This window comes from Camelus dromedarius, chromosome 12, assembly GCF_036321535.1.
Source record: "Camelus dromedarius isolate mCamDro1 chromosome 12, mCamDro1.pat, whole genome shotgun sequence".
NCBI lineage: Eukaryota > Metazoa > Chordata > Mammalia > Artiodactyla > Camelidae > Camelus > Camelus dromedarius.
In genome coordinates, this window is record NC_087447.1 from 59,951,213 (window position 1) to 59,965,607 (window position 14,395).

At 37.8% G+C, this 14,395-nt stretch overlaps 1 protein-coding gene across 4 annotated transcripts in view; it reads right to left on the reverse strand.

Annotated features, from left to right (window-relative positions):
- GRM5 (glutamate metabotropic receptor 5) overlaps positions 1 to 14,395 on the reverse strand; it is a 384,531-nt gene that overhangs the window by 99,948 nt on the left and 270,188 nt on the right. For all 4 annotated transcript variants that reach the window (XM_064492794.1, XM_031460522.2, XM_064492795.1 and 1 more), the window contains one exon: positions 12,311 to 12,546. In XM_064492794.1, coding sequence (XP_064348864.1) covers positions 12,311 to 12,546 — 236 coding nt within the window. The remainder of the gene's footprint in view (positions 1 to 12,310; positions 12,547 to 14,395) is intronic.

The window sequence follows — 14,395 nt, forward strand, 5'->3', positions numbered from 1 at the left end:
TTTTGATGGATTTTTTAATAGAGGTACTGGGGATTGAACCCAGGACCTCAGGCGTGCTAAGCACATGGTCTACCACTGAGTTATCCTCTGCCCCCATCATTGAAATCTTGAAGTTACACTTGACTCCTCTCCTTCCCTCAACCCTGCAGAGGATCACCAAGTTTATGCCACTCTTCTCTTATCCAACAGTAGACACTGTCACACCCTCAAATTCCCGATAACTTAATGCAGTAAGTTTCTTTCTTTCTCACATCCAGTAGTGACTTCTCTTTCATCCAATAAACTTTTGAAAGATACTATCAGATTAACTTTTTAAAATGTGATTTTTGATTATATAATTATCTTGTTCAAAAGTTTTCATCAGTTACTCAATGTGTAGAAGAAAATTCCTGTATCATGGCATAACATGCATGGTCCTTAAGAAATCTTTCCCCACTTTTATTTCCAGCCTTATCTTATTCCAGTTGTTACATCTAATCCTTCCACCTTGGTTAAACAAGTTTACCCTCCATCACCTGAACAGGCCTTCTATTTTCTGAACTCCATTCTTCTGTTTCTCTAGTCTTCTAAACTTGGAATACTCTGCTTCAGACTCTTCCTTTCACAGCCCAACCAAATGTCAGGACTCAACTCAAATGCTAACCATATCATTAAGCCCTAATCTCCCCGGACACAAGCATCTTCTGCCTTCTCTAATGCTCAGAGCCCTTAAGGCTCATTTCACTCACTTTCTACTTAACATATATAACCTTATATGAAAGTTATCCCCAGATAAATTATACCTGCAGGAGGAGCTCAACCACTAGCTAATCCCCTCCCATAACTCTTCAACTAGCTTATGATCTTGCTTAACGGAGGTTCAAAAAGTGACAATTTGGTAAAGAAGCTATAATACAAATTTAATAAATATCCTAAATTTGTATCAATATTTTATATCTTGACAAGAAATCATGTGCCACTTAGGTCACATTTAGTATCTGCTCTGATAGTCATGAAGCCTTGAATTGATCAGTGAAATATTTTGGAAGCAACAGCTCAGTGGGAATCACCATGGAAACAGACACATCCTCCGGTTTTTGTGGTCACTTTGGAGTGGAGTAGCATTTACACATCATGACGAAATTCTCGGAGCGGCTGCCCGTCAACAGCAGTAGGAAAGTCTGTCAAGTCAGAGTAATTAATAGTGCCTTCTGTGACGTTGTTGTCCATAAACAAGCAGAAGCCCTCTTCACAATGGACCCTTCTACCCCAGCACTGCTTTCTCATTTGCTCGAGCTACTCTCTCGGCTTTGCCCCTCCTCTCCACTTACCCATATCACATCCAAGCTGTCCCTTCCAATTACCCTTGGATGCCCTGACCTGTGCTGATTCTTCCCATCCATAGACTTCATGACTGTTAGTGAGTCCCACATTCCAGCAATGCTTTAAACCTGAGGGACCTTGTGGCAGAGTGAGCAGAGTGTGGAGTGTGGAGTCGGACTGAATTTAATCCCTGTGGTTTGATTTGTCATGGAAAGACTAGTGAACCTCTCCCAAGCTTTAGTTTCCTATTGAACAAAGTAGTCATACTACCACTACCCAGTAGAATTACATGAAGAAGAAATGATACAACTGAACTTGAATCTCCCTTCACAGAGCCCAGCACAGAGAAGAAATCAATAAGTGGAGGTTCCCTCTGCTTGACTTTCATCGATTAAAAATACTCACAGCTCCCTCTGCTGCTGTGGTTCCAAGGCATCACCCCTCATTCTTACCGCTGCAATAGCCTTCTAATTATCCCCTGATTTCTTTTTTGCCCACATCCACCATTTTTTTTTAATATAACAGCCACAGTGATCTTAAAACAAACAAACAAACAAACAAACAAACAAACAAGAAACAAAAAACAAGTCCTTCCTTTGCCTAAATCCTCTAATGGTTTCATGTTTCACTTGAAAAAAGCCAAGGTCACGGCAATGCCAACAAAAGTCTGTAAGATCTCACCCTTTGTTACCTTTTTGCCATTATCTCCCACTAGTTTCCCCCAATTTATTCTGCTCCAGCCAGACTGACATTCCAACTGTTTTCTCAAATATGTCCCTTTGTTCCTGTACTTTCCTACTCCTGGAATCTGTCTTCCCCCTTCCTCACCTCTGACCCCCATGCTACTCCCTCATCTCCTCCTGGGAGTTACACAAGTCAGCTTCTCCGTAAGATTGCCCCTGATCACCCTATTTAACTTGTGCTCATGCTCACATGCTAGATCCTGCTTCCTTAGTTAAGTTTTCTCTTAGCAGTTACCACCATCTAATATACTATGTAACTTACTTATCTATTTTGCTTTAATCTGTCTTCCTCTAGCAAGAAGGTAAGCTCATCTGAAAAGAATATGTATTATGTATATGCATAACTGCATCACTTACTGTACACCTGAAACACTGTAAATTAACTACACTTCAAATAAAGTTTTTTTTTTAAAAAGGAATATAAGCTCCACGAAGGCAGGGATCCTTGTCTGTTTTGTTTACTGCTATAGCTCCAGCACCCAAAAAAGTAATGAGGGGCACATAATAGGCATTCAGTAAGTATTTGCTGACGAGATAAATAAGTTACCTGGTTTTACTAGTACTTTTCTTATTCTTTTATACTGATACCCTGAAGTCAAGTACCACATCATATGTGTCCCCTGGATTCCACCCTGGCGTGTTGTAAGGGTGCAATTTACTAATGCACACTATCTTTTAACAGTCAAGCTCTTTCACATCATTTTCCCAGTGAACAAATTTTTGACAGAAGTGCTCTTGTCACCCCAATGCCCATCACAGCTGTAGGGGACAGTAGCATCTTTATTTAGTAGCCATCTGGCCTGGGTGCCAGGTCTCTACAATTTTTAAAGGTTATGACACTGGCAATTATTGACATGTCAAAACCCTAGGCCAACCATGTGGGTTGTGGCAACAACCATCCCACACATGGTGGTGATATGGCAAAATCCTTTATAGCATCTGACACACAGCCATAAGACTACAATTAAGATGAGCTCTACATATTGGCTGAGGGAGTGGCACCCGTTATAAGGCAGGTATACTAGACTAAAACAACATTAATATGAAGACCAGGGCCAGAAAGAGGCAGAAGAAACATCTGTTTATTTTTTTTTAATGTCGTATTCTAATAATATGCTGTTAATGACCATTTCTAGCCATGAGATTATTGGAAAATATATTTACCAGTACCACATGGTGCATTTCTTTTTCACAATAATGCAAATGCAAATACTTTCTAAAGCACAACCGATTGTGATAACTTTGGAGCATAAAGTTTAATGCAACATTTCTAGAGATCCTTTACATACATCATCTTGTTTTATCTTCACAATGACTCTAAAATATAAATTTTACCTAAATTGTATAAATAGAGAAAAAAAGGCTAAGGAACTGGCCCAAGGTCACAGAAGAAGTGAGTGGTAGAGCTGAATTTAACACAGGCCCTCAGTCTGAAGCTCTCCTGTGCGTTACTCAGTACCGCCTCCTGGGTCATGTCTAGGAGAGAATGCTTCACCTGGCAGCTCAAGACGGGTGAGTTTAGGGATTAAAAGCAAGAGGGAGAAAAGAACCCTTCTATAAAATAAATTCTATTTGGCTTTGGGCATCAAAATCACACAAGATGCAAGAGATAAAGGATTTAGTTATTCTGTTATTTGCTAGAATTCTCTGAGACTAAGTCTGGCAAATATATATATATGTACATTTTAAATATATTTAATTTAAATAAATATATTTAATTTAAATAAATATATTTAAAATGTAATATATTATATATATTAGAATATAGAATATTATATGTAATATATACATCATATGTATAATAATATTTATATATAAATTATATGGTATATACTATAAATATATAAAATATATGATATATTTTAAATATAATATTTATATAAAATAATATATATTGTTATATAATTTATGTACAGTATATTTTATATATATATATATATATATTTAAATATCTCCTGAAAACTTTATTAAAATAAAATTCACATATAGTAAACTGCACAGATTGAAAGTGAACAACTTGGTAAGTTTTCAGTTATGTATACTTTTATGAAACTATAACAGCAAACCGGATAATGAGTGTATCCATCACCTCCAAGAGTTTCCTCATGGACCTTTTTCATCCCTCCCATTCCCAAGCAACCACTGATCTGTGTTCTGTCACTGTAGATTACTTTGTATTTTCTACAGTTTCACAGAAGTTGAATTTTGCAGTGTGTGTCTTCCTTTTCCTGGTTTCTTTCATTCAGCATAATTATTTTGAGACTTACTGCATTCCTAGGTGTATCAATAGTTCACTGCCTTCTGTTGAGTAACATTCCTTTGGCTAACCAAATTTCCCACTGCCATTTGTTAAAAAGCCTATCTTTTCTCCAAATTGCTTGTGTACCTTTGTCAAACCGGTTTTCTCTGTACATGTGGGTCTGTTTCTGAATTCCCTATTCTGTTCTATTGATCTATTTGTCTCTCTTCATGCTGATACCACACTGTATCGATTACTCTATTTTTAGAGTGAGTCTTGAAATCAGGTAGTTAATCCGCCAACTTTATTCATCTTTCTCAGAGTTGTTTTGGGTATTCTAGGTCCTTTGCATTTCCATAAAAATGTTTAACCAGCTTATCAGTTTCTATTTAAAAAAAGACTGCTAAGATTTTGGTTGGAATTCTTCAAATCCATAGATCAATTTTGGGAGAACTGACATCTTAACATTATTGAGTCTTCTGAAGTGTGCACAGTGTATCTTTCTTAAAAATTTATTTAAATCATCTTCAATGTTCTGAGCAATGCTTTGCAGTTTTCAGCATAAAGATTTGCACATTTATTGCCAGATATATGCCTCATTATTTCAAAATTTTAATATTACTTTAAGTGGTACTAATTTTTTATTTCTTTCTAATTGTTTACTATTATTAGTGTATAATATATTATAATTAATATATAATATACTATAATTAATATATTGTAAGGAGCTCCTTAATATACTATAATTAATATACTACAGTGAAATATAATATACTATAATTAATACATAAATACAATAGGTTTTTATATATTAATCTTGTGTAATGAAAACCTAATAAACTCACTAGAACTTTCTGTAGATACTATTGGATTTTCTAGGTAAGGAATCATGTTATTTGTTAATAAAGACAGTTTTATTTTATCATTTCATATCTGGGTGCCTTTAATTTCTTTAGTTGATACATATTTCACTGACCAGAATCTCTGGTGGTGAGAGATAATCTCCTTTCACGATAATAGGGGGAAATCTTACTAGGTTGAGGAAGCTTCTGTCCATTCCTAGTTTACTGAGAATTTTATCAGAAATTAATATTAGGTTTTGACACATTTAGCAATTTTGTAGGTATTTAATAAAATAAATTACATTGATTAATTTTTGAATATGAAATCAACCTTACATTTTGGGATAAATTCTACCTGGTCATGATGTATAGTATACGTTTTACATTTGTTGACTGACTTGCTAAAATTTTGTTTGGATTATATACACCAATGTTTATGAAGTAGACTGGTTTGTTGTTTCCTTTTCTTGTGATCCTCTTGGTCTGATTTTGGTATCAGGGTAATGCTAGCCTCATTGATTGAACTGGGAAGTGTTCTTGCTTCTTCAATTTTCTGGTAGAGGTTCTGTAGAATTTACATCAGTTCTTCCTAAATATTTGGTAACAATTTATCAGTGAAACCATCTGGCCTAGAGTTTTTTGTTTTTGTGTTTTTTAATTCCTTTCTTTCTTCCTTCCTTCCTTCCTTCCTTCCTTCCTTCCTTCCTTCCTTCCTTTCTTTCTTTCTTTCTTTCTTTTCTTTCTTTCTTTCTTTCTTTCTTTCTTTCTTTCTTTCTTTCTTTCTTTCTTTCTTTCTTTCCTTCCTTCCTTCCTTCCTTCCTTCCTTCCTTCCTTCCTTCCTTCCTTCCCTTCCCTTCCCTTCCCTTGCCTTCCCTTGCCTTCCCTTCCCTTCCCTTCCCTTCCCTTCCCTTCCCTTCCCTTCCTTCTTTCCTTCCTTCCTTCCTTTCCTTCCTTCCTTCTTTTTTTCTTTTTGTATGTGTATGGTAAAGTTTTTAACTACAAATTTAATTTTTTTACTAGCTATAGGACTCTTTAGGTTGTCTATTCTTCAGTGACCTCTCATAGTTTGTGAGTTTCAATGAATTTCTGTTTTGTCTAAGTTGACATTTATTGGATGAAGTTGTTTTTTAAAAATTTCCTTATTTTCCTTTTCATATCTGTAGACTCTGTAGTGACGTTACCTTTCTCATTTCTGACATTGGTACTTTGTGTTTTCTCTCTTTTCCTGATCAATCTGTTTTTTCAATTTTATTGATCTTTTTTCAGAGAACTAGGCTTTAGTTTCATTGGCTTGCTCTATTGCATTTCTCTTTCATAGTTCACTGATTTCTCACTCTGATCTATGCCTTTCTTCTACTTATTCAGCATTTAATTTGCTCTTCTTTCTCAAATTTCTTAAGGTAGATCTGTGGTCATGGAGTTGAAATATTTTTCTTTTCTACTATAGCCAGTTAATGCTATAAAATTTCCCCTAAGTATTGTTCTAGCCCAATGAACTGTAAGTTTTTCTAGTCTGACTGCTGGGAACAGACACCGTTCGTTGTTCCATTTAGGTGCCTGGAACGGGCGGTCTCTCTAATCCTTCAAGGTGGTTCTTTCCCAGGTCTCAAGTCTCATCCTCACATGCATGTAGTGATCAACACTCAGCTGAACACACAGAGGGAGCCTCTGCAGACGCTGGGTTCTCTTTCGTGCCGCTCTCTCCTCTTAGTTCCTGTGCTCTGCGAACTCGAGCTTCCTTGGTCTCTCTGAACTCACAGTTCCGTCTTCTTAACTCAGAGGGCTCACCTCATTTATTTCTTGTCTCTTAAGAGTAGCTGTCTTCCATTGCTTGACGTTCAATGGGTTGAAAACTGTTGTTTTATGTATTTTGTCTTGTTGTTAATGTTATTTCAAGCAAGAGAGTAAATCTGGTCTCTATTGTTTCATCTTTGTTGGAAGCAGGCATTTTCCTCCCATACATCATCGTATTTAAGCCTCCCTAGAGTCCTGTGAATTAGGTATCATTTTCAAACATCATCCTCATTTCACACGTGAGAAAACTGAGACAGACAGGCCTAGTAGTGGCCACAGGTTCAGTTTTTTGATACAGGTCTTCTGGGTCTAAAGTCAGTGCTTCAAGTGACTGATTCAGCAAGCTTGTCTGGTCTCTCTTTGGTTTCTTTTACGTACCTTTAACACATCTTGGATTTCAATTCCTGTGTGTTAAGAGTTTGGAAGCCTTTGTAGCTTGTAATGCAGGGGCTTTCTTCTGGGGATCTCTTTGAGTACTTTTTGATGGTAGATATTCATCATGGAAAATTACAGGCACTAACACTTACTTGGATGGATAATTACTCTCATTTCTTAAACTCTGGAATTGAAATAAGAAGTATGACAGCTTGTGTTTCTCAAAACTCTGATATTTTAGTATCTGAGGCCTTGATCTGCCTCTATGTTCCATTTCCTTAAAGCAGAGTCCAAGACAGAGAAATTTTTATTTCCCCCAGCAATGAAAAGTATCAAAATGCAAAAAAAAAAAAAAAAATCCAAGAATTATATTAAGCCAAAACTGTCATGTCAAATTCTAATTAATGTGTCTGATAGAAAGGCAGACATGGGTTTCTGCTCAGCAAATTTCACCACAGACACTAGTGTAATGTGGCAAAATTCCTTCCTCAATACATGGCTACTAACATTGTTCCAGTGTGGTTTCCCCTAAAGTATGTTCTAAAATCAACATTACGTAAGAAGGTGAGTTCATCATAAAACAAAAATCAAAGAAGGAGTTGCTGGATTAAGGAAAGACATTTAAACTTTTTTACAACAGGATCTGTCCTTTTTGAAAGTGTTGGTGTACATTATGAATCTCCAAAAAATGGATACAGAATGTAATAAAGCCAATATATGTCATGATGGAATCTTGTTTTCACACTAGCTTAGCTTTCTCTCCAAATGCAATCTGGAAAATGTTAGCACAGGGCAAAGACAAGGGACCCCTAATCTGAGGGGCAGCTGCGGCACTTGGTTTGTTTTGTTTGGCTCTTGTGATCGTTGTCCTGTAGTCCAGCTACTCTTTCCAGGCAATTATTTCCTCTCAATGCAGTGTTTCGGCTTTTTCAGTCATGTTTTCAGACTGAGAGATGCTGAAGTGTTTTGAGCAATGGATAAACCACCAATAAGCATTTTAAAAGCAAACAAGATGACGGGAAAAAAATTCTGATGCATAAGGAAGTATCCTGTAATTAGCCTACCTCAAATCCTTTTTTTTTAAAAATTTTTGTTTCTTTGGTGGGGTAGTTTTTTAATTGGTTAATTAATTAATTAATTTGAGAGGACGTGCTAGGGACTGAACCTAGGACCTCGTGCCTGCTAAGCATGCAGTCTACCACTTGAGCTATACCCTCCCCCCCCCAGCCTACCTCAAATCCTTATGAAACATTTTTATCGGAGAAAATGTGGACCCCTCCAGCTGGAAGCTTACTGTAACAGAATGGGAAAAGAACCAGGCTCCAAGCTAGTGGAACCAACCTTTTGAAATAAAGGAAATTGTTTTAATGTCAAAAGATTCCACACACTCCGTGTTACTTGTACTTTTAGTATCCTTTGTTGAGAAAACACACAGCAGCAAGAAACTACTATGATTTCAGTAATTTAAAAACTAATTTCTTATTTGTTAACGGCAACAACTTTTGCGTTAAAATAAGGTACGTGTGCATATAGACACACACATATTCACACGAGGATCTGCAAAGCATAGTTCAACCCATTGACAGAGCTCAACCCCTTAGGGACTCTAGACCCAGTCAGCAAGTCAACAGTCACCCCCAGGACGTGCAGCCCACAGACTGGGAACCACCGTTCTAAGTCCGCTAGCCATCGAACCCTGCCTAGGTCTAAGAGAAATAAAGTCACATTTATTTAACAAGACTTATCAAATACTTGCTATATACAAGGCATTGTGCTAGGAATTTGGAAAGCAGAGATGAGTAAGAAGACATTTTCTCTTCTTGAGAAATTTATAATTTAATGGAGAAAGGTGAACATGACGTGTTTACAGGCTGGTGTAATAATGTGAAATTTCTATTTCTATATTAGTGTAACACGGTGGAAAAATTACATTCCTGTAGCTGCTTTATCCCCTGTGGGGATGTCATCTTTTTTTTTTTTTTTTTTTTTTTGCTAGAGTAAATGGCCTTCTGTGTGGCACAGTAACTTATTTATTTTGGTGTGTAGAGATATTGAGAAGAGAGGAAGTAAGGATTACAGAAAAAGGGAGGGAGAGGAATCAATCAACATGGCGACAGGAAGCTGGTGGGGGAGTGGGGGTGTGTGGGGGAGAGTTCTGTGGAAAAATGAGGACTGGAAGAAATGTTAGACTGGATACAGTGGCCATAGATGGGGGAGAGGTGGTTAAGGTCAACTCCTATTAAATTAAAACATTAACACAGAAGAGTGCAAAAATTGAAACTATACATCAATTTTTCTTAAAACAAACACATCTTGCCTCAAGAAATAGAACATTACTGGAATCCTAGAAATGCCCTCAGAGCCAGTGTGTTGCTTTGAACACGTTTCTCTCATTCTCACTTTGCTGCTAGTAGTTTGGTACACACATAGATGCCTGTGCGACTGGTTACGTGGTGGCATAAAAATAAAGGATGTGGAGGATCTGTGTTCAGTATCTGGATTGCATGTGACAAGAAGAAGATGAAATGCACAGGATGTGAAATGTGAGGGAAACAGGGCTTCTTTGAGAATGGGCAACTGGAGCCATTAGAAACCATGAGAACATAAGCTCAGTGGAACTGACAGACATCTTGAGACAGGCTCTTCACTGAGCAAGGATTAGCACGTGTAAAAGCATGGACACTTGGGTGGCCGTGCCACCTTACAGTGGAAGAGCACAGTCTGTGAAGTGGCTGGAGCATAGATTTTGTGGGTTGCAGGAATAAAAGATGAGATCTGAAAAATGTAAATGATGAATCTGAAGAGCTTTGACTGGAGCAAAAGAATTGGGATTGCTTTTTGTAGACACTGGAGAACCAAAGAAGATCTTTAAGAACGAGAGTGACATGATGGAATTTGTCCTTTAGATGGACAATTCGGGGATGAGTTTTTAGCATAAAATGGAGGTGGAAGGAGCTGGTACCAAAAAGAAGACTAAACAGGGAGTTCATTCTAATATCTGGGGTGAGAGATAATGAATATCTACATCACGGCAGTAGGATAAAGATTTGAATTCAGGCAGAAATGAAAAGGAGGGAACAGATGTGGAAGATGTTCAAATAGTAGAATTAAGCGTATTTGGTCACCAGTTGGCTATGAGGAGGAGAGAAGGGGAAGACAAGGGCATCTCTTAGTCCCACATCCTGGGGACAGGGTGGATGAGTGCATCATTTACTGAAACTGGAGATGCACAGAGGAGGAACTCAAAGTTTGGGGCTCTGGTTGGAGAAGTTATAATGAGGTTAGTTTTAGATCTATAAGTTCCAGGTGCCCTCAGGACATCGAGGTGAGCATGTTTGTGTGTTAATGTCACAGATGACATCTCTGGAAGTTACTGGAGGTGACAGGGAGAACTCAAAGAAAGGAGATGGAAATGAATGTCAGGGGGTGACAGTGTATAACTGTAAAGGAAATGGGTCTTCAAATTAGTTCAAAAATAGAATAGCATACAGTTACTAGGAAACGGTTTTAATTCTCTGTAGCTTTTATTACTGGGTTATATAAATGAACAATTAGAAGAATTGGTATTGATATGAGAGAATTTTATGATGTTGTTGCTTGGGGGTGGTAGTTACAGAGATGTATATACATGTAAAAATTCACAAAGCTTAAATTCACTTAAGATTTGTGTATTTTATGCACATTACTATATATACATAATTCTACAATACACACACGAACACTGCACACATGCCACACAGATGTCATCTCACACCATGCTTCTCTGATTTCTGGATTCCATTGGCCAGTTACAGTCCCACACTCCAGCCTCCCTCTCCTCCACCACTGCCCAATTAGGAACTAACACAAGGTTGCCAAGTTCTCATTTTACCAAGCACTGACATTTAAAAACACTCACAAACCCCCACTTACTGCCTCATTCATTTCACAAAAGAATGAACTGATAGCAAAAACACAGTATGGATGTGAGCTCCGGGAGGAAATGCATGATAAAACACTCACTGTATGTTTCTGTTTTTCTCCTTTTGGTGCTGGTGACAAGTTCTCTGTGGACAGGAAGTAGTTCATGGGCCAGGATTTCCAACCCACTGCCCCAAGGCACTCCTGTGTTCCAGCATCATGATGATAAAGGCACATATACCACCAATAAAACAGCTCACTCCTTTGCAAATGCACGTGAGGTTCTCGTTACACAAGGTGAGATATGTGGTCTCAACAAATCCCTTATCAGTTTTAACAAACCTTAACCTTTGTACTTTGACTTATAGATTCACTTTGGCCCCATCTAATTGTTAGAGTCAAGATTCCCTTCGGATGTGCTGCAAATAATACCAACCAAACCCTTTGTTTAAAACCCTTATTATGTCACTTACAACACTGAATTGCAATTTTTGTTGGCACTGCTATCACCCCAACTAGACACTAAGCCCCTTGAGGGCAGGAACTAGTTTTCCTCATCTTGGTACCTTTACCACATTGTGAACCTTTCTAAGTATTTGTTGAATAACTGAATAAATGGCTCTGCTCAGGTTATGTCTCCTGAAACATCATAATTACACATGGCATATCCTTGCTACTATTTTATAGTTTATTGGTGGAAGTAGGAATTGGCTGTGTCCTTCAACATTCACTCACTCACTCTCAGACAGACATGAAACCCTTGCTATGTGCCTTACACTGTGCTAACTGCTAAAGATGACCGAAATAATCCCAGAATGTAGATCTTGCCTTCAAGGATGTCCAGAATAGCTACGGCTCCTTTCTGGAGCTCACATTATCTTTTTAGCACAGTGCCAATTTCCTGGATGATATAAATATAAGCCATCAAATTGTCTGAAATCTTAATGGAGTGAACATTTTCTCTCATATGTTTTTCTTATCACTCTGAGAAGCAGTGCCCACTCTGTGTACGAGTCTTCATCTCTGCCAGATCACAGCCACTATCCCCATGACTAGTGTGCTTAAATTGGAGCCTTAGCCTTATCCATGTTAAAGGAAACAATAAATCTGCTTACTGTTGCAAGTCTTGTTGTATTTGCTGTTCTCCTGAGCAAACCCTTCCAGCCGGCACTGAAAACGATGCTGCCAAAATTCTTGAAACCAAGGGTTTCGGAGGTTTGTTTCTGGCCGGAGCTTCAGATAATAATCATCAAACCACTTGACATCGGGAGATTGGAGCTTGATTGTGATTCCACCAACAGCTTCTCGCTGATAGCCATCTGTCACATCATACCTGTCAGCCCAGCCATCACTGTGGGGAAACAAGAAAAAACCCTCAGCTTAGGACAGTTATCTTCTAAGAAAATGACTCCATTTGTTTTCCTTCTGAAAGATGAGTCGTTAAACGGTACTCAGGCCACATGATGGTCCTATGTTACACTACGTTATTACTGAGTTAGCAGCTTGTTAGAATTAAAAAGTGCGAAACACAATGGAAACTCTGGGTCTAAGAGTGCTGGAAGGCACCAGTCTCACTTACTGTGAGCTCCAGAGAATAACCTGGTGTTTTTGGCAGAGATTTACTGGTTGTAAAATACAGGATATGCATGGAAACCTCATAATATCACCATTCACACTATCTACTGAACATACAATAGCTAGGTCGAGTTAATGTTAAATACATTCTTTGCCTTTACTTAATCATCATCATCATAGTGATCGTAACAGAAAAATGAAAAATATTTCTAAAATAGACCTAAAAATTGAACCACCCTATGACATGATATTCATTTTTTTTCATGTTTTACATGTGATAAGAAGTTAAAAAAGAAAACTTTTCTGATTATGGTCATTCTATTAAACATGGATTCATCAGAGCCTCAAACTGTCGTCCTTATAGTGCAAACCCTCCTTCCTATCCCACAGTACTTCCCTAATACGTTTAACACGCACATATGAAATCATGTTTTACATTAGCGTGATTAAAAGCACTTCTTAACAACAGGCCATCAAAGACGGTGGCAGGGATCATGGGCCTCATCATTGATACCATTCTATGCACTGATCGCTCAAAGTCATCTAGGAATTGTAAAATAAAAGAGTTCGAAATCAGAGAGTTCCTGTTACGACGGTATGAGTATAAGAGAGTAAGGAAAAGTATTCTAAGCTTATTTGGAAAAGGCATGAGACACACAGCGTTGAAAAGAAAAGAAGTGAAAAGATGTTTATATAAAATGTGGACACACCGTAGGGCATTCAGGAAAAAAGCATCTCTGCCTTTTCCCACCCTCTCTGTCACTTGGAATATGCACAATTGTGCTGGGCATCTGCTGGGACCCTGTGGTTACTATCCTTCCTTTGAAGAGCTGCACGTGCGCTTTCAGAAAAGGTAAAGGAAGTCAGGGGAAGTTTAACAATGAAAAAAAAAAAGTAACAACAAAGAGGGAAGAGAGGATGTGGGGAGAGTTGAGGGGGAAAAGAGTGGAGCTTCCTGAATGCAAGACAGGAAAGGATTTGGACACAAGCTGGGTTGGGGGAGTAGGTTCTGGGGAAAGGCTGAGGGAAAGGATTTACAGTAGCAATCATTATTTATTTCATCAATATTCCAATATCTGTATCTACTGGAATATTTCTTCTTATCTTCCTTCCGATCTTTCAATGCATTTTTGTCCTTTATCTTTTACTTTTTCTTTCTTTCTTTTTTTTTTTTTGGAGGCAGAGTGCATGCTCCAGTATTTTGCATATAAAATCAGTGCTGGGGAAGGTATTATGTAAGCAATTAATTAGAATAAGTGAAAAGAGGCATGTCCTATTTTTCAATATGCTCTGCTATACCAATTCTGACTTAAACGTTGATAATGAGAGTTGTTCCAAAGGTCACAGATTGCTCATTAAGATACCACAGGGGCTTGAGATACTTCCTAGGCATCAGTGGGTAGAGGAGGAGAAAAAAAATAAACAAACAAAAAAATAGACCATTTCTTCCTCTAAATCCTCCTTGACAAGAAGACATTTCATTAAAAATAATCTATGTTGAAATTTCAAAAACTTTTGTGGCACATTAGGAAAAAAAATAATAAATAATGCAATATATTTTGTCCCAGTGTTGAATGTGGTGACTTCACACGTTATCTTCCCTCAAGTTTCTCATTTTCAGCTGC